Source organism: Ambystoma mexicanum, chromosome 4q (assembly GCF_040938575.1).
Source record: "Ambystoma mexicanum isolate Mex_15411 chromosome 4q, UKY_AmexF1_1, whole genome shotgun sequence".
Lineage (NCBI taxonomy): Eukaryota > Metazoa > Chordata > Amphibia > Caudata > Ambystomatidae > Ambystoma > Ambystoma mexicanum.
The window spans coordinates 1125482651-1125500611 of NC_090928.1; the positions used below are offsets into that span (position 1 = coordinate 1125482651).

Sequence of the window (17961 nt, forward strand, 5' to 3'; positions counted from 1 at the left end):
AAATTGGGGCATTTTACTGTGATCTATAGAAATCGCCACAATTTTTTCCCCAGCAATCATTTTAGGCATGATAACTTTGCCATTTGACATGAGTGTTTGTATTTTTTGCACGCCAAATTTGGTGAACTTTTAACAGTTGCAGAGGAAAGCATATTTTCATGTTAACAGCGGCAGTATGTGTAGGAAATACATATGGGATACATTACTCACCGTAATCGTATTTCTGATGCTTGTATCTGCTTAGATTCACATGCTGTGCATAGGCCGACATCTAGTGGAAGCTGCGGAGTATTACAGTTTGTTTTTCGAAAGTCGAAAATGGGCGTCGACACAGGCGTGCCAGTAATACTATCCCTAGTGTGACGTCCACTGTACCCAAGATCCCTCACGCGTCTAGGATCCTCAGATTGTATTTTTTTTTTTTTTTTTCCCGACATGAGGAAGCATGAGGAGTAGCGTGAGTACAGATAATCCAAGCAGATAGACAGAAAGGTAAGACTACAAGTAATCATGCGCCTTCTCTCGGAGGGGAGGAAGGGTGGGTCGCATGTGAATCTAAGCAGATACAAGCATCAGAAATACGATTACGGTGAGTAATGTATCCCTTCTGAGGCTTGTGGAATCTGCTTAGATCACATGCTGTGCATAGATTAGCGAGCAGTACCAGAAGAAGGAGGTGGGATGTGAGAAGGGTCATGAACAAACAGGTGTCTTAGAACCGCTTGTCCCACTTGTGTATCTGTCTTGGAATGAGTGTCGATGCAGTAATGCTGAGTAAAAGTGTGAATAGAGCTCCAAGTAGCTGCTTTGCAAATGGTGTCGAGGGGAACATTTGCAATGAAAGCCAGAGTGGCCCCAATGCCTCTAGTAGAGTGGGCCCTTGGTGTAAACGGCAGAGTCTTTTCAGAAAGAGAGTAACACAGCTGTATACAGTTGATAATCCACTTAGAGATAGCGCCCTTAGAGACGCGATCCCCCTCTCTGCCTGTAGCTACGGAGACAAACAGTTGATCTGTTTTCCTTAGCGGTCTGGTTTTATTTACATAGTATAGGACCGCCCTACGCACATCTAGGGTGTGTAGTTTCACCTCAGCCGAGCTTTGCAGGTTTTGGAAGAAAGCCGGAAGCTCGATGGACTGGTTTACATGGAACTTGGATATGAATTTAGGTGAGAACCTAGGGTGTGTGCGTAAAACCAGTTTGTCCTTGTGGATAGTAAAGAAAGGATCCTGCACTGACAGAGCCTGAATTTCACTGACCCTTCTTATGGAGGTAATGGCTACTAAGAAGGCCGTTTTATAAGTCAGGTGTTTGAGACTACTTTTATGCATGGGTTCGAATGGGGGTCCCATGAGCTTAGCTAGCACCACGTTGAGGTCCCATCCTGGCGGTGGGTTCGAAATAGGAGGGTGAAGTCTCTTTACTCCTTCCATGAAGGCTTTAACCACTGGTACTTTCCACCACAAGCCGAGAGGGCTGCCAGGTGTACTTTCAGCGAGTTAAAAACCAACCCTGCATCCAGCAGGTGGAGCATGTATGTCACAACGTTGGAAGGAGTGCAATCAACCGGGTTGATTTGTTTATTCTGGCACCAGATAACGAATCTTTTCCACTTATCAAAGTAACAGTGCCTTGTATTTGGTTTCCTGGACTCCTTTAGAATGTCCATACACCTCTGTGGTAATTTGAGATGTCCAAACTCTATGACTTCAGGAGCCATGCTGCTAGGTTCATAGAGTTGGGTTCCTGATGCACTGTTTGACCCTGTTGCTGGGACAGTAGGTTGTACCAGGCTGGGAGTCTGATGGGCTCGCACACCGCCATCCTGCGTAGGTGTGGAAACCATGGTTGTCTCGCCCACATGGGAGCAACTAGGATGAGCGTCATCGATTCCTTGTTCATCTTGTACACCACCTTCCTGATGAGGAGTTGGTGGAAAAGCGTACGCAAACATCCCTGACCAGTTCATCCACAGGGCATTCCCTTGGGAGTCCGGCTGGGGGAACCTGGATGCAAATCCTGGGCATTGTTTGTTTTCGCTTGTGGCGAATAGGTCTATAGTGGGGAAACCCCACTGAGAGAAGAGATCTTCTACTACGTCTCTGTGAAGGACCCATTCGTGTTCTTCTGGGAGGGAGTCTCTGCTTAGAGCATCCGCTAGGGAATTGAACTCCCCTGGAACATGTTGCGATGACAGGAAGATGTTCCGTCTGAGTGCCCATATCCATATTTTCTGGGCAAGCTTGGACAGATTTGGCGAACGAGTCCCCCCTTGCTTGTTCAGATAGAACATGGCTGTCGTGCTGTCCGTCCTGATCTGCACCGACAAGTTCAGTAGATGGGGCTCGAACGCCTTTAGCGCTCGGAATACTGCCAGAAGCTCTAGCAGATTGATGTGGTTCTTGGCTACTGAGTGAGACCAGAGACCCTGAGCTGTGTGGTGGAGATGGTGAGCTCCCCACCCAGTCAGGCATGCATCTGTAGTCACCACGGCTTGTACTTCGGGATCGTAAAAGGGTTTCCCCTTTGCGAGATTCTCTCTTGTCCACCAGTGTAGGCTCTGTACGAGTGTTGGCGAAACGACCACTAGATCGTCCCACTGACCACTTGCCTGAGACCACTGTTTCGCCAACCATTCCTGCATGGGACGCATGCGCAGACGCGCGTGGGGGACCAGGTAAATGCATGACGCCATCATGCCCAGTAACCGCATAGCTTTGCGTACTGTTATCTGTTGACCTGACTGATAATGCGGAATTTGCAGAAGTATATTCCGAATTCTCTCTTCCGAAGGGAAGGTCAATCCTTTCTGAGTATCTAGGATAGCTCCTAGAAACTGTTTTGAGGTGCTTGGCACCAGACTTGACTTTTTCTCGTTGATAGAGAAGCCTAATTCGTGGAGGAGGTCGATAGTCCTCTGAATGTTTGACCTGCAAATTCCTGGGGTTTCCCCCGTTATGAGCCAGTCGTCCAGATAAGGGTACACCGGGATTGCCTCCCTGCGTAGGTGTGCAGCTGCCACCGCCAGTACCTTGGTGAATACCCTTGGTGCTGAAGCTATCCCAAAGGGCAGTACCTTGAATTGGTAGTGGCGACTGTCCACCTTGAAGCGCAAGTACTTTCTGTGCGCTGGGAGCATGGAAATATGAAAATAAGCATCTTTCATATCCAAGGTTGCCATGTAATCCCCCTTTTTTAGGAGGGGGATTACCTCTTGTAGCGTGGTCATACGGAATTTTTGGGGCTTGACATACTTGTTGGCAGGCCGTAAGTCCAATACTGGGCGCATTGTCAAATCTTTCTTTGGCACAAGGAAGTAAGTTGAATAGATACCCTTGTTTACCTGGTGTCCTGGGACGAGTTCTATCGCGTCCTTTTCTAGCAGAGTGGCGATCTCCTCGAGAAGGATCCTCTGATGCTCTAGGGAGTGCACTCTTTGTCGTGGAGGATGGTTCCGGGGACGCTGCAGTAGTTCTATACAATATCCTGCGGATACTGTTGACAGCACCCATCTGTCTGAGGTGATCCCTTCCCAAGCCTGGGTGAAGGTGGAAATGCGTCCCCCTACTGGGGTTGCGTGACAAGGGACCTTGAACTGAGCGTCACTGTTTTGGTGGGGGCGTGCCACCTCCCTTGTTGGGGCTGCCTCTGCCTCTTCCACGACCTCTCTTGTTACCCCTGCCGTAACTCTGGGTAGACTGCTGGTTGTTATTCCATTGTGTACCCTGTCCCTGGGCATAGTTGCCTCTTTGTGAATTTTGGCCGCGTGGGCGACGAAAATTACTGTTCCCCCTCTGGTTAGGGGGTTTGTTGGTAAGCTGGCCAAGGGATTTGAGAGTCTCATATTCATCTTTGGCATTTTTAAGTGCGTCTTCGACCGCTTTCCCAAACAATAGGTCGGGTTCCACTGGCTTGTCTATTAAAGAAGCCTGGGTTTCTGTCTTGAATCCCGACTGCCGTAACCACGCATGTCTCTTGATAACAGTACCTTCTGCTATCAATCTCCCTGCGTTGTCCGCGGCGTCGAAAGTTGCTTTTAAAATGCAACCAGACACGGCTCTCCCCTCTGCCGAGATTCGAGCCAGCTGGCCCTTTAACGGTTCTGGAGCAGAGGCAATGAGCGCCGCGACTTCTTCCCATTGATGGCAGTTGTAACTAGCCAACAGGGTGGTGGAATTCGCAATCCTTGCTTGGTAGGCGGACGTTGAGGCTACCTTCCTGCCAAACCCGTAAAGTTTTTTGCTCTCCTTGTCGGGAGGAGCTTCTGATGAAGATAAGGGCGTGCCAGCCCTTTTTCTAGTGTTGGTAACCACTAGGGAATCTGGTTTCAGATGTCCCCTTATATACAGAGGGTCAGACTGGGCTGCCCGGAAAATCTTTTCAATTCTGGGTTTGACAGCTCTGGTGAGGTTAGGATTCACCAGGGAAGGATCTATTCTTCGCTGGATGGATTTGAGGATAGGGATGGTCTGAGCGACCGGTCTCCTCTCTCCTACAAACTCCTCCGCGAAGTCCCTTTCCTCCTGTACACCGTGGGTGTCGATGTGGAAATGTTCCGCTGCTCGAGCGAGAACCTCGTTAAGGAGGGGCTGGTTATCAACTGGAGAGTCGGTAACTGGGGCTTCGCTTTGTACTGGGGAATCTATTCTGTAAATTTCCTGCTCATCTTCTCCCTCCTCCAGGTCCTCATCATCTGCATAGTAATCTGTCCCGGTTTGTTCTTCCATAATTTCAAACTCCTGGTCCTCTTCAGGGAAAACTTGTCCCTGGTAACTGGGGAGTGGAGTAGAATATGGAGTAAGGCTGAACGTCGAAGGGTTCAGGTCTTTCGAACCGGGGCATTTTACTTAGCGGGATAGGATCGGAGGAGCCTGAGGGTGTGGCCCCTTGAGGGTTATATGAAAGAAAATGTTCTGGGTTCTTATCATAAAAATCAGCCAAGGAAGACATTCTAGACATAACCCTGTCTATGTCTTCACTGGACCATTCCCTGGAACAGGGTATTACTTTAGTAGGTGCTGATTTATGGGACTTTTCAAGGGTAGACTTGTGTTTGCTTGTCTGCCTAGGGTGAGAGGATGGCTTTACAGGAGTGGAAGGCTGTGCTTTACGCTGTTTCCCCCCCTCCCCGTGCGTGGAAAAATGTTTTCCCTGTCCCTTGGAGGCCCCAGAGACTTTCGACGCCTGGCGCCGAGGGTCTGGAGAGGTATCTGTGTGCGTGGGGCCTCACTGGTGTTAACCGCGGTCTCGGTATCTTGGAGCGCGGCCTGGGGGTGGAAGTCGTCTTCGTCTCCCGACGATCGAACTTCCGTTAATGTGTGTAGCGAGGCACTCTTGGCAAGAGTGGATGATTGCCTTGCGTCGTGAGGTGATCTCGATCGAGAGCGCCCAGAGGACACCGAGTCGGACCGTTCTTTTTGTGCCTCTTTCCGGGAAGTCGACGTCGTCGAGGTCCGGTTGGTCTTAGTGTGTTTAGTGTGTGTTAGGTGTGTAGCGCTTGCGTCGCCGGGGGTCTTCCCCATAGCCGCCCTGCCGGACGACCTTCCGAGGTCGGGGACCTGCGCTTGCCGGCTGTCTTTCGACGCCATAATGCCCTCACCGTCCGAAAGTACGGCGTCGCTGCCATCGCTAAAGGCGCCCTCCGCTGCCATGGCCTCCTGCCTGGCGTGGTGGGCCCAACGCTTTGTCGAACGGTCCTTAAGTGTCTTAGGTTTAAACCTACTACACGCTCTGCAGTTCGCTTCGGGGTGATCCCTCGGCAAGCAGAGATTGCACGTGGCGTGCCTGTCGACCCAAGGGTATTTGCGATTGCACTTGGGGCAGAATTGAAAAGGTGTACCCTCCATACGCACCTTAAGGCAGCGGGCTGCTAAGTGTAGGAATATATAAGAGTGAAGAGTATGTACCACCCCCCACTCTCCCTACTTGTAAGGGCCGAGGCCAGCGGCCTACTAGGCCCGGGCCGAGGCCAGCGGCCTTCCGAGGCCCAGATCCGTCGTGCAGCAGTCGACGGTCGATGACTTCTCCAGCCGTCGTCGAGGTTCGACGTTGGGGTGGGGAAGGGAATGAATAAGAATTATAATTATAATAACAGCAAAAGTATGGCTAAGGCCAGGGAACTCCGCAAGATGCTTCCGACCAGTATGGCGGAAAAAAACAATCTGAGGATCCTAGACGCGTGAGGGATCTTGGGTACAGTGGACGTCACACTAGGGATAGTATTACTGGCACGCCTGTGTCGACGCCCATTTTCGACTTTCGAAAAACAAACTGTAATACTCCGCAGCTTCCACTAGATGTCGGCCTATGCACAGCATGTGATCTAAGCAGATTCCACAAGCCTCAGAAATATATATATATATATATATATATATATATATATATATATATATATTGTTAATCATAGGCGCATCTATATAATGCAGGTATTTAGGGAGATCTAGTAAAATACCAGGATGTTAAATGATGCGACTCTTAAGAGTGCATATTGATCAATAATACACTGAATATTATTTTTATGAAATATTTGATGATCTAACTGGAATTGTTAAACCATGTGTGGATGTTCAAATATATGTTTGTGAATTGCTGGTCAAGAGTTTTGTGTAGCAAATGGAGTTCACTCACACTACTAGCTGATTGTTTCCGCATTAAGAATGCATCTTCTCAAGGGAAGCATTTCAGATTGGAACAGTGCATCATTTAGTGCATGTAAATAAGAGACTAAACAACACGGTTTTAAAAGTTAATTTAAAAAAGTACTCAATAGCCCTTGATAATGTATTAAAGACTTACCACATAGGAGAGACCATGCCAGTGACATAATGATATCACCCAAGTAGTTAGGGTGACGGACAAAGCCCCACCATCCAGTGACAAGAAGGCATTTTCCAGTTGCAGTAGGGATTGTTTTTAAACCTGTTGGAAAAATTGAGACTTTAAAGAGAGAACATGTAAATTGATCGGAATTAAAGTCAACTGTACTGAAAATAGGACAAATTACCCGTCTGTTGATTCTTGTGCAATTATTCCTTCCTCTTTCTGCTTTGCATCTCTAAAAGATTGACAAAGTTACTCACCATAGTGACTACCTTACTACTAGTCCATAGTGCCCTATCCTCCATACTTGTGGGATATTCCGTCCTTTGGGACGGGATTGGAGCTCTTTTTAAGCATCAAAAAATTTACTTTTTTGTCCTTTTATTTTTACGCGGGGCCACCGCATGTGGCCGTAGCCCCGCCTTCCTGAGCTCTGCCCCGCCCATCACCCTTGGACTATGGACTAGGAGTAAGGTTATCACTACAGTAAGTAACTTTGTCATACTCCTACATCCCGTCCCCATTCCTCCATATTTGTGGGAGATTCCCAAGCATGGACCATAGGTATTACGAGTGGATGGAAATTTCACTTATTGGAACAGAACTGCTTGTCCAAATTGGGCATCGGTTCGGGAACTCACATCAAGACAAATGCAGAAAGCCAATGTGAAGGTCCACGTAGCCACCTTGGCAATTGACTCCCAAGGGACGTATTTTTGGCAGTCAACAGCAGCCGCTTTGCCACAGACCAGATGTGCATGAATCCCTTTTGGGGGTGGAGGGCCTTGAAATATGAAGGCCTCGGAAATACATTAAGCTTACATGAAGCTATCCAACGAGATATGAACGCTTTCAAGGCTGGTTTCCCTTTTGGGTCAACAAATGTAATAGAGAGTTGTGAAGAGCTTCTGAGTTTGCTTTTTCTGTCGAGGTACAACTTCAGAGCTCGTCTGACGTCTAGGTTGTGTAGAACCCTCTCGGCATCGGAGACCGGGTTCGGGAAGAAGACCTGTAAAGATATTGGGCCTCATTACGAGGTGGGCGGTAAGGGATTACCGGCACCGGTAAGGGCACCGGTGCCGGTAATCTCTTACTGCCCTACTACGAGTTCCCTTTGCGGGTCCTTCCTTAACCCTTGGTTTTACCAGGCGTTAAGAACGGGACCCGCAAAGGGATACTGGGGTCAATAACGGTACCGCAATTTGCGGTACCGTTATTGCCGCCTTCCCCCTTCCCATTGAGCCCTATGGGGGCTCGAATGGGGAATGGCTGTGGTGAATGGGGAATTACCGGTCCCTCTGACCTGAGAATGGACTGGTAATTGCTCCATCCACCAGACCGGAGTCAGAACGATTTTGGAGGCAGCCATGGCGTGAATAGCGCCATGTCTACCTCCAACCTCGTAATGAGGCCCATTGACTGGTTCAAATGGAATTCAGAAACCACTTAAGGAAGGAAGAGTGAGTGAGAAGCACAACCTTATCCTTGTGGAAAGTTAGGAACAGATGTTCAACAGAGAGCTTGAAGCTCACATTTTCGTCTTGCAGATGATACCGCAATCAAAAAGACTAGCTTCCAAGAAATTATAAGTTACTCACCCTATTGACTAAAATACTCTTAGTCCCCTTTCCTCCATACTGCATGGGACGGGAGACGGAAACTTTTTCACCAGAAAAACCTTCTTCCCCTTTAAATTTAGAAGCGCGCACAGGGGTGTGGCCCTGGGAGCATGCGCTACCCTGGCTCTGCCCACCGGCGCCACTCCTCAGTCCCCATTGACTTGTCGACAATATTTTACATTGCCTAATGACACCAGTATTTTTAGGGGGAGGAGGATGGCGGGATGTATGGAGGAAAGGGAACTAAGTGTATGTTAGTCACTACAGTGAGTAACTTGTAATTACTCTTACGTCCCGTCCCCTTTCCTCCATACTGCATGGGCGATTACAACTGAATGTAGCCCCAGGGTGGAGAGGAGACCCTCCTTAAGCAAATAAGTTCCTCAGAAACACCTGTCCGAAGGCCATGTCTGACTTGGAGCCAGCATCCAAACAGTAATGCTTACAGAAAGCCGAAGGGGTGGCCCAGGTGGCCGCCCTGCTTATGACTTGCCACGGGACCTGCCACTGGAAGGCGATGGCCTTGGACCTGAACGCGTGAGTGAGCATGTTAGCTGGCAGCGGCCTCTGCTGTCCCTCGTAGGCCTCCTTGATAGCCGCAACCATCCATCGAGCGATCGAAGCCTTGGATGCTTGATAGCCCGGGCCTGGATCCTCCAAAGGAGACCGAGTGCATCCGACTTGCGGAAGCCCTTGGTCCTGTCCAGATAGAATTTCAGAGCGTGCCCGACATCCAGACAGTGCAAGACTCTGAGCCGCGTCCTTTGGGTCAGCGAAAAACGTGGGCAAAACTATTTCCTCGTTCATTTGGAACACGGAGCGTACCTTAGGCAGGAATGCCAAGTGAGTCCGCAGGAAAATTATCCCTGTGGAAAATGGTATAGGGCGGAGGCCACCAGGGCCTGGATGTCACTGACTCAGCTAGCAGAGGTGAGTCCCACTAGCAAAGCTGATGTCAGCAGACACCATTGGCTCGAAAGGTTTGTGTGCCAATGCGCCGAACACCACATTGAGGTCCCACACAGGGTGTGGCTTTTTGATGGGCGGGTAGAGCCTGGACAAGCCTGCCAAATGCTTCTTGATTATAGGGTTCCAAATTTCCGTAGGCCCCTATGGCTGCCAGATAGGTGCGAAATATGTCCACCTGGACGCCTGAGTGCGGGAGGTACGCAGAGAAGGAGAGCACATCGTCCAGCATGCACGTAAGGGGGGAGGGTTCGATCTACATCGAGTTCGCGCAGTGACAGGATCTACTCCATTCACTCTTGTATTGGCTCCTGGTAGCCTTGCTCCTGGCACCTTCAATGATCCCCAGGTTGGCCTGAGGTTCAGGGGCTTGAGGGTGATCTGCTCAGGAACCACGCTGAGAGGGCACACTTCTGAGGAGCAGGGTGGAGGAGTTTGCCCTCCTGCTGGGACAGGAGATGGGCTGGGCCCAGTGGAAGGTGAATGGATGGTCTGTGCGTGAGGCTGAGCAGCTCAGAGAACCACGGTCTCGACGGCCACCAGGGGGCTAACAAAATGATGCTGAGGTGACAAGCTTCCTTTATCCTGCGGATTACCCTGGGTATCAGGGGTGTGGGAGGAAAGGCATAGGCTGTCATGCCCTCCCATTGAATCTGTACTGCATCGCCCAAGGAGCCGGGCACTGCCCTTGCCAATACGCAAACTGATGGCACTTCCTGTTCTTCCATGCAGCGAAAAAAGATCCACCTGAGGGTGGCCCCATGTGCTGAAGACCACCTGCAGCACTTGATCGTTCAATTGACATTCGTAATTGTCCGCTACCAGTCTGCTGAGTCGGTCCCCTTCCAAGTTGTCCTCCCCCGGGAGGTGGAGACGGCCATGAGGTAGATGTTGTTCTCCAGGGCCCATTCCCACATGCTGACCGCTAGGCTGAACAGTGGAGGGGACCTGGTACCCCTCTGCTTGTTGACATAGTACATGCTGGTGAAGTTGCCTGTCTGTATAAAGACTGTTCTGCCTCCAATGGGCGGAAGGCAGGCTCTGAGGGCTAGCCAAATGGCCCCGAGCTCCAGCCAATTGATATGTGACTCCTGTTCCTGCCGGGTCCAGACTCTGTGGATGCTGTGGTTGTCCAGAGTGGCACCCCAGCCTTCCAGCGAGGAGTCCGTAGTGATGGTGTCCTGCAGCGGTGGCTGCCGAAAGGGCCTGCCTGTCCGCAGTTTGCAGTCCTTGGACCACCATGTGATGTCCAAGTTGAGAGAAGAACAAGTTACTTTTTACCTTGTAACGTTCTTTCGATGGGATGTTCCTCCGGCATATTCCTTATCTTTGATAGATCATCTCCCAGCTTGCTGGCCTCTGAGAAAAATGTTTCAGTAGAGGGTGCTGCGCGTCGACGTCCCTCGAGCCGATGTCCCTCGACGGCCTCTGTATCGGGCCGACGTCATCATGCGTATAAATAAACTCGCGCAGCGTTCGTTGCTCAGTTCCGTTTTGACGTTAACAGTTGTTTTACATGAATTGGTTATTGACCTTGAAGGAGCGTAAGCTGCAACCACAAGGGAAGTATTACTGCAGGGATGGATGGGAGGGGCGATAAGGAATACGTCGGAGGAACATTGCATCGAAAGAACGTTACAAGGTAAGAAGTAACTTGTTCTTCGAAGGGATTGTGTCCTCCGACGTATTCCTTATCTTTGATAGACATAGAGTCCCATAGCAGTGGTATGTAATTGGAGGTGGGAGTAAAAACGCCATGTTTCCTTTTAGGAATGAACCGAATGTAATACGGCTTTGCCAAACCTAGTCTCTTGACTAGAGGAGGAATCCAGGTTGTAAAATCTTGTGAAGGTATGTGCGGACGACCATGTGGCAGCTGCACATATGTCTCGAACCGGAACCCCTCTTTGGAGGGCCGAGGAGGCTGCGATACCCCTGGTTGAATGAGCCCTAGGATTTTGAGGAGGCTCTTTCCCTGCTAGTTTGTAACATTCCAGGAGGGCCAAAATAATCCATCTGGAAATGGTTTGTTTTGTTATCGGTAGTCCTAATTTGTGCCCTGAGTAACCTACGAACAGTTGGTCTGCTTGCCTAATCCTAGCAAGTCTGCTGATGTAAAAGCTTAAAGCCCGCCTTGGGTCCAGCCTATGTAGCCTTTCTTCCTCTTTCCCGGATGGGGAGGCGGATAGAATGAGGGTAAGGTAATTTTCTGAGTGATGTGGAATTCAGAAACCACCTTTGGGAGGAAATTAGGCTTCACCTGTAGGACAACTTTGTCTTTATCAAAATTTGTATGAGGGGGTTTACAAGATAGAGCTTGTAATTCACTCACCCTTCTAGCAGATGTTAAAGCCACATTTAGGACTAAATTTAAGTCCCATAAAGGAACCTGGAAAGGTCTTGGAGGCTAGACATTAGTTAATCCCTTTAGAAGAACAAGTTACTTCTTACCTTGTAACGTTCTTTCGACGGGATGTTCCTCCGACGTATTCCTCATCTTAGATATCTCCTTCCAGCTCTGCTGGCCTCGGAAAATGTTTTCTCTAGAGGGCGCTGCGCGTCGACGTCCTCCGAGTCGATGTCCTTCGACAGCCGCCGTATCGACGTCGACATCATCCTGCCTATAAAGGCCGCGCGCAGCGTCCGTTGCTCAGTTCCGTTTTGTAGCCCACAATAATACTTTCTGGACTAACTAATCACCCTGAAGGAGCGTAAGCTGCAACAACAAGGGAAGTAGAACTGCGGGGATGGATGGGAGGGTCGATGAGGAATACGTCGGAGGAACATCCCGTCGAAAGAACGTTACAAGGTAAGAAGTAACTTGTTCTTCGAAGGGATTGTGTCCTCCGACGTATTCCTCATCTTAGATAGGCTCCCATAGCAGTATTCTATATTCGGAGGAGGGAGTACTGACTTCACGCTGTCTTCTATTGATGAATAGAATGCAGTACAGCCCTTCCAAACCTAGTCTCTTGACTGGAGGAGGAATCCAGATTGTAAAAACGTGTAAAGGTATGGACAGACGACCATGTAGCGGCCGCACATATGTCTTTAACCGGCACGCCTCTTTTGAGGGCCGATGAAGCTGCAATACCTCTGGTCGAATGAGCCCTAAGGTTTTGAGGGGGCTCTTTCCCTGCCAGTTTATAACATTCCAGAATGGCTAGAATGATCCATCTGGAAATGGTCTGCTTAGTTATTGGTAACCCCAGCTTGTGACCTGTGTAACCTACAAACAGCTGGTCTGCCTGTCTTATCCTGCCTAGTCTACTAATGTAAAAACTTAAAGCCCTCCTAGGGTCTAGCCTGTGTAACCTCTCTTCCTCTTTCCCCGGGAAAGGAGGATAGAAAGATGGTAGGGTAATCTTCTGAGTGATATGGAATTCAGAAACCACCTTTGGGAGGAAATTAGGCTTCACTTGCAGGACAACTTTGTCTTTGTGAAAGATTGTATGAGGGGGTTTACAAGAAAGAGCTTGTAATTCGCTCACCCTTCTAGCAGATGTAAGTGCTATTAATAAAACAGTTTTAAGGGTAAGGAATCTTAACTAACAAGAATGGAGAGGTTCGAAAGGTGTACCCATCAGGAAAGTTAGTACTAAGTTTAAATCCCATAGGGGAACTTGGAATGGTCTTGGGGGATAAACATTGGTTAACCCCTTTAGAAACTGTATTACCAAGGGTAATTTGAAATAGGATGGTTCTGTACGCTTAAAGATGGATAGCGCTGCGAGATAGCCCTTAATGGTGCCAATTTGAAGGCCTGAATTTGCCAAATATAGTAGGAAGGACAAAACCATTGGTGTACCACATGAAAAAGGGTCGATATTCTGTTCTCTACACCAGCTGCAAAATCTGTTCCAACGGCAGCAGTATAAAGACTTTGTTGCTGGCCTCCTTGCCGAAAGCAACACCTCCATAACATCATCAGGGAGGTCCCAATCCTTGTACCTCAGCCTTTCAGAAGCCAAGCGTGAAGGTTGAGGGTTTTGATGTCTGGATGGAGAACCTGACCTCCCTTCTGTGAGAGTAGGTTCTCTCTGAGTGGAAGTCGAATTGGAGGGCAGATGGACAAGTCTAGAAGGTCCGGGTACCACGTTCTCCTGGCCCAATCCGGGGCAATTAGGATCATGGTTCGCCGGAATCTTCTCAACCTCCTGATCATTTGAGGAATGACAGGGACCGGTGGGAACGCGTACAGAAGCGGAAACTCCCAGTCCACTATGAACGCGTCTCCCAGAGCTCCTCTCGGGGGAAATTCCCTTGAGCAGAACAGGTCGCATTTCCTGTTTAGGCTGGTGGCGAACAGATCTACCTGAGGGGTTCCCCAAAGGGCGAAGATCTCTTGAAGGACTTCCTGAGCTAGCTCCCACTCGTGGGAGACTGTGTTCTGCCTGGTCAGAGCGTCCGCTGTCAAGTTCTTCTCTCCGGCTAGGTGAACTGCCGATAGAGAGATTCCTTCTTGGATTGCCCAAAACCAGAGCTGCATCGCCTCTCTGCACAGGGGTAGTGATCCTACGCCTCCTCTTTTGTTGAGGTAATGCATGGCCACCGTGTTGTCCGTCATTATCAGGACATTCTTCCCTTGTACAGCTGGCAGGAACGCCTTCAGCGCAAGTCTGATGGCTCTCAGCTCTAACAGGTTGATGTGTAGTCTGGACTCCGATGGAGACCAACGACCGCTGATGGTCAAGTCGTTGGCGTGGGCTCCCCACCCCGTGAGTGAGGCATCCGTGACTACTGTTATCTCCGGCCAGGGTTGCCAAAACTGTTCTCCTTTCAGAATGTTCTCCTGACAGGCCCACCACTGAAGGTCTCGAGCCACCCTGCGGGGAACCTGAAGAATATATGTCATTCTCCCTGAGAATTGTGACCACTGAGTCCTCAGTGCCCACTGGAGGGATCTCATTCTCAGGCGAGCCTCTGGCACTAGGAAAATGCAGGATGCCATGAGGCCTAGCAACTCAAAAAGTCGAAGGCTGGGAGACGTTGGGCATGCTGGAACTTGGTAACCATCTGTAGAATATCTTGAGCCCTCACCTCTGGTGGCGAGGCTTTTCCCAGGGAAGTATCCAGGATCGCTCCTATGAACTGGAGTCTCTGCGATGGTATCATTTGTGACTTCTTTAAATTGAGGGAGAAGCCCAGTCTGTGAAGGAAGTGGCACACGTGATTTAGCTGGATCTGAGCTTGTTCCGGAGAAACAGCCCTGATCAGCCAATCGTCCAGGTAGGGGTAGACGTGAATCCCTTCCCTCCTTAGACTTGCAGCCACTACCGACATTAACTTGGTGAAGACCCTCGGGGCGGAGGTCAGCCCAAATGGCAGCACTCGAAATTGATAGTGAGAGTTGCCAATTGCGAACCTCAGGTATTTCCTGTGTTTGAGATGGATAGGCACATGGAAATAAGCGTCCTGAAGGTCCAGAGATACCAACCAGTCCTGGAACTGAAGGGCCTGGAGGATCTGAGAAAGAGTGACCATCTTGAATTTGTCTTTTCTGAGGAATTTGTTCAATTCTCGCAAGTCCAAGATGGGTCTCAGTCCTCCGTCTTTCTTCGGAATGAGAAAGTAAGGGGAGTACCAGCCCTTGTTCCTCTCCGCTAGAGGTACCGGTTCTATGGCACCTTTCTCTAGCAGGTCCAAAATTTCCTGCAAGAGGAGCGGATCTGGAGCTTTCTGAGAGCTGATCCCCGGTGGATGACTCTGAGGTATACGTAGGAAAGGCAGGCAGTAACCTTGGGCAACTGTTTCCAATGCCCAAGCATCTGACGTGATAGCCTGCCATACCGCCAGATGTTGAGTCAACCTGCCTCCTACAGGTGTCCTGTGAGGGGAGTCCTCAGAGTGGTTTTGGGGCGGCTGATGCAGATGCCGATGGTAAAGAGGCACCTGCTGTTGCTGCGGCTTTTGAATATCTACCCCGTCCACCTCAGGTAGTTCTTCTTTGACCCCTTTGAGCCGGTCGTCCTCTACCTCTTCCGAATGCGGAGTAGAAGCGAAAGGACTTGCCCCTCGCAGAGGTTCCTGTGGGACGAAAAGGAGTCTGACGGATTGCAGCTCCTAGGGATTTTGCTGCTGCTTTTGAAGTTTGCAGTTTCTCTAAACTGTCATCCGCCTTTTTCCCGAACAAAGAAGAGCCATCGAATGGCATGTTCAAGAGCCTGGCTTGCACATCTGGGGCAAAACCCGACTTTCTCAACCAAGCGAATCTCCTGGTTGATGTACTTGCCGCCATTGCTCTGCTGATACTGTCAGCCGAATCAATGCCCGTCTGGAGGGATTCGCACATAGCGTCTTTACCGTCCTGTATAATATTCAGGAACGCATCCCTTTCTTCTCCCTCCGGGATGCAGTCAGCCGCTGTAGAAGCACACTCCCAAAGTGTATGGCTGAACCTAGCAAGGGTGCAAGTAGCATTAACAGACTTTAACGCCATGCTACATGCTGAAAAGACTTTCTTTGCCATAGCATCATATTTCTTATCGTCCCTGTCCTGTGGGACTGTAGGATAAGCCGTCTTGACATCGGTAGAGGATGCTGCTTGTACCACCAGACTTTCTGGGGATGGGTGTTTAGACAAAAACTCTGGGTCTGTGGAAGATACCCTGTACTTTGTAGACAGTTTTTTTATTTACTGCTGGTATTACATCTGGGGTTTCCCAGTTTGTCATGATCTTTCTCTGAAGAGCTTTATGAAAGGGAACCACAGGATCCTCTTGTGGGCCTTTGTCAAGAATATCCGTGAGGTCATCTTGTTGGAAAGATTGTGAAGGTGCAGACCACCCCATGAACTCTGTAATCCTGGCCATTAAGGCTCTGTAGGGGGTTTCAGCATGCTCCCCCGGGTCTGGCTTAGCAAACTCCACCTCAGGGGAAGTGTCTAACCCACTTGCCTCATGTAAAGAATCATGAAGATCCTTTAATCTGCGCTCTTCAGAGGAAAATTCCTCTCTGACTGGGGTTACAGGTCCCTGTAACTCAAATGTGTCTTGTTCAGACAAATCACCCTCTTCTAAAATTGAGGATATAGTTCTCAATTGTTCTGAACTCATAAAGGGAGTAAATCCCATTTCCAAGGCAGAGGGTGCTGAACTTGTCATTATTGGCCTCGAAAAAGTCGATGTCGTCGACGCCGAAGGCTTCGAGCGTGGCGTCGAAAACAGAGGTGGAGGCCTCGAGGACCTCGACAGAATTGGAATCCTACTCGACAATATCGAAGCCATCGACGTCGAGGGCCTGGGGATAGTCACTGGATGTGTGGTAACCGTGACTTTTCTTGGCGTCGACGCCGGTGTCGAGGCTGGCGTCGAATCGACAGACCCGTGTGTCGAAGGTCCCCTCGACAACGGCGTCGAAGACATCGACCTTGACGTCGACGGGACCTTCGTCGACGGAACCGTCGAGGAAGGTTTGGAGGTCATAGTCCTGCTCGAGGGTTCGAGACACGCTCGAGAGGTTTCTTTCGCCGGGTACTGCGACTCGCGGCGTTTTTGACCTTCGGGTCTTTCGACCAGAGCATCGCTCTCGGCAGTCTTCGAGGGGGTCGAGGCCGCTTTCTCGAAGACGCTCATCATATTCTTTCGGAATTCCTCCCATTCAGCCCGGGAACTATGTTTCGTGGGGCAAGGGATTCTTTTTGGCGAAACAGAGGAAGACGGAGAAGGGGATCTTCGACGTCTCCTCTTCGAGTGCTTCGATCTCGAGGAGTGATGAGACCCACTCCGAGACCTGGAGCGCGAATGGTGACGAGGAGACGAATGTCTCGACTTCGTCGACGAAGAAGAAGCTTTAAAAGTCTTACCTTTCGCCAGATTCCCCCTACGCTCCTTCAGGGCCTTAGCTGTCATGGACATACAGTCCTCGCATTCCGAACAATGGTGTTCAGCTCCCAAACACCACAGACAAATTCTGTGAGGATCGGTCAACGACATCTTTTTCCCACAATCTCGACATTTTTTGAAGCCGGATCGAGGAGTTGTCGGTTCCGACGAGGAAGCCATCGAGTACGGATCGAATAACTCGAGGTAAATAGGATTAATCTGACTAAGAACTGAGCAACGGTATTCCGAGGCACTGAGTAAGCGCGGAAAAACGGAACTGAGCAACGGACGCTGCGCGCGGCCTTTATAGGCAGGATGACGTCGACACGGCGGCTGTCGAAGGACATCGACTCGGAGGACGTCGACGCACAGCGCCCTCTAGAGAAAAAATTTTCCGAGGCCAGCAGAGCTGGAAGGAGATATCTAAGATGAGGAATACGTCGGAGGACACAATCCCTTCGAAATTGAATTACTAAGGGTAATTTGAAATATGAAGGCTCCTCTGCAGTGCGCTTGAAGATCGATAGCGCTGCGAGATAGCCCTTGATGGTGCCAACTTGAAGGCCTGAATTTGCCAAGTAGAGTAGAAAGGATAACACTGTTGGTGTACCACATGAAAAGGGGTCTATATTCTCTTCTCTACACCAGCTGTATAAAGACTTTGTTGCTGGCCTTCTGGCCGAAAGCAACACTGCCATGACGTCATCAGGGAGATCCAAATCCTTGTATCTCAA

At 49.7% G+C, this 17961-nt stretch overlaps 1 protein-coding gene across 1 annotated transcript in view; it reads right to left on the reverse strand.

Annotated features, from left to right (window-relative positions):
- Positions 1-17961, reverse strand: part of LBR (lamin B receptor) — a 1228970-nt gene that overhangs the window by 61973 nt on the left and 1149036 nt on the right. The window contains exon 13 of the mRNA XM_069608704.1: positions 6796-6918. Within this exon, the coding sequence (XP_069464805.1) occupies positions 6796-6918 (123 nt within the window). The remainder of the gene's footprint in view (positions 1-6795; positions 6919-17961) is intronic.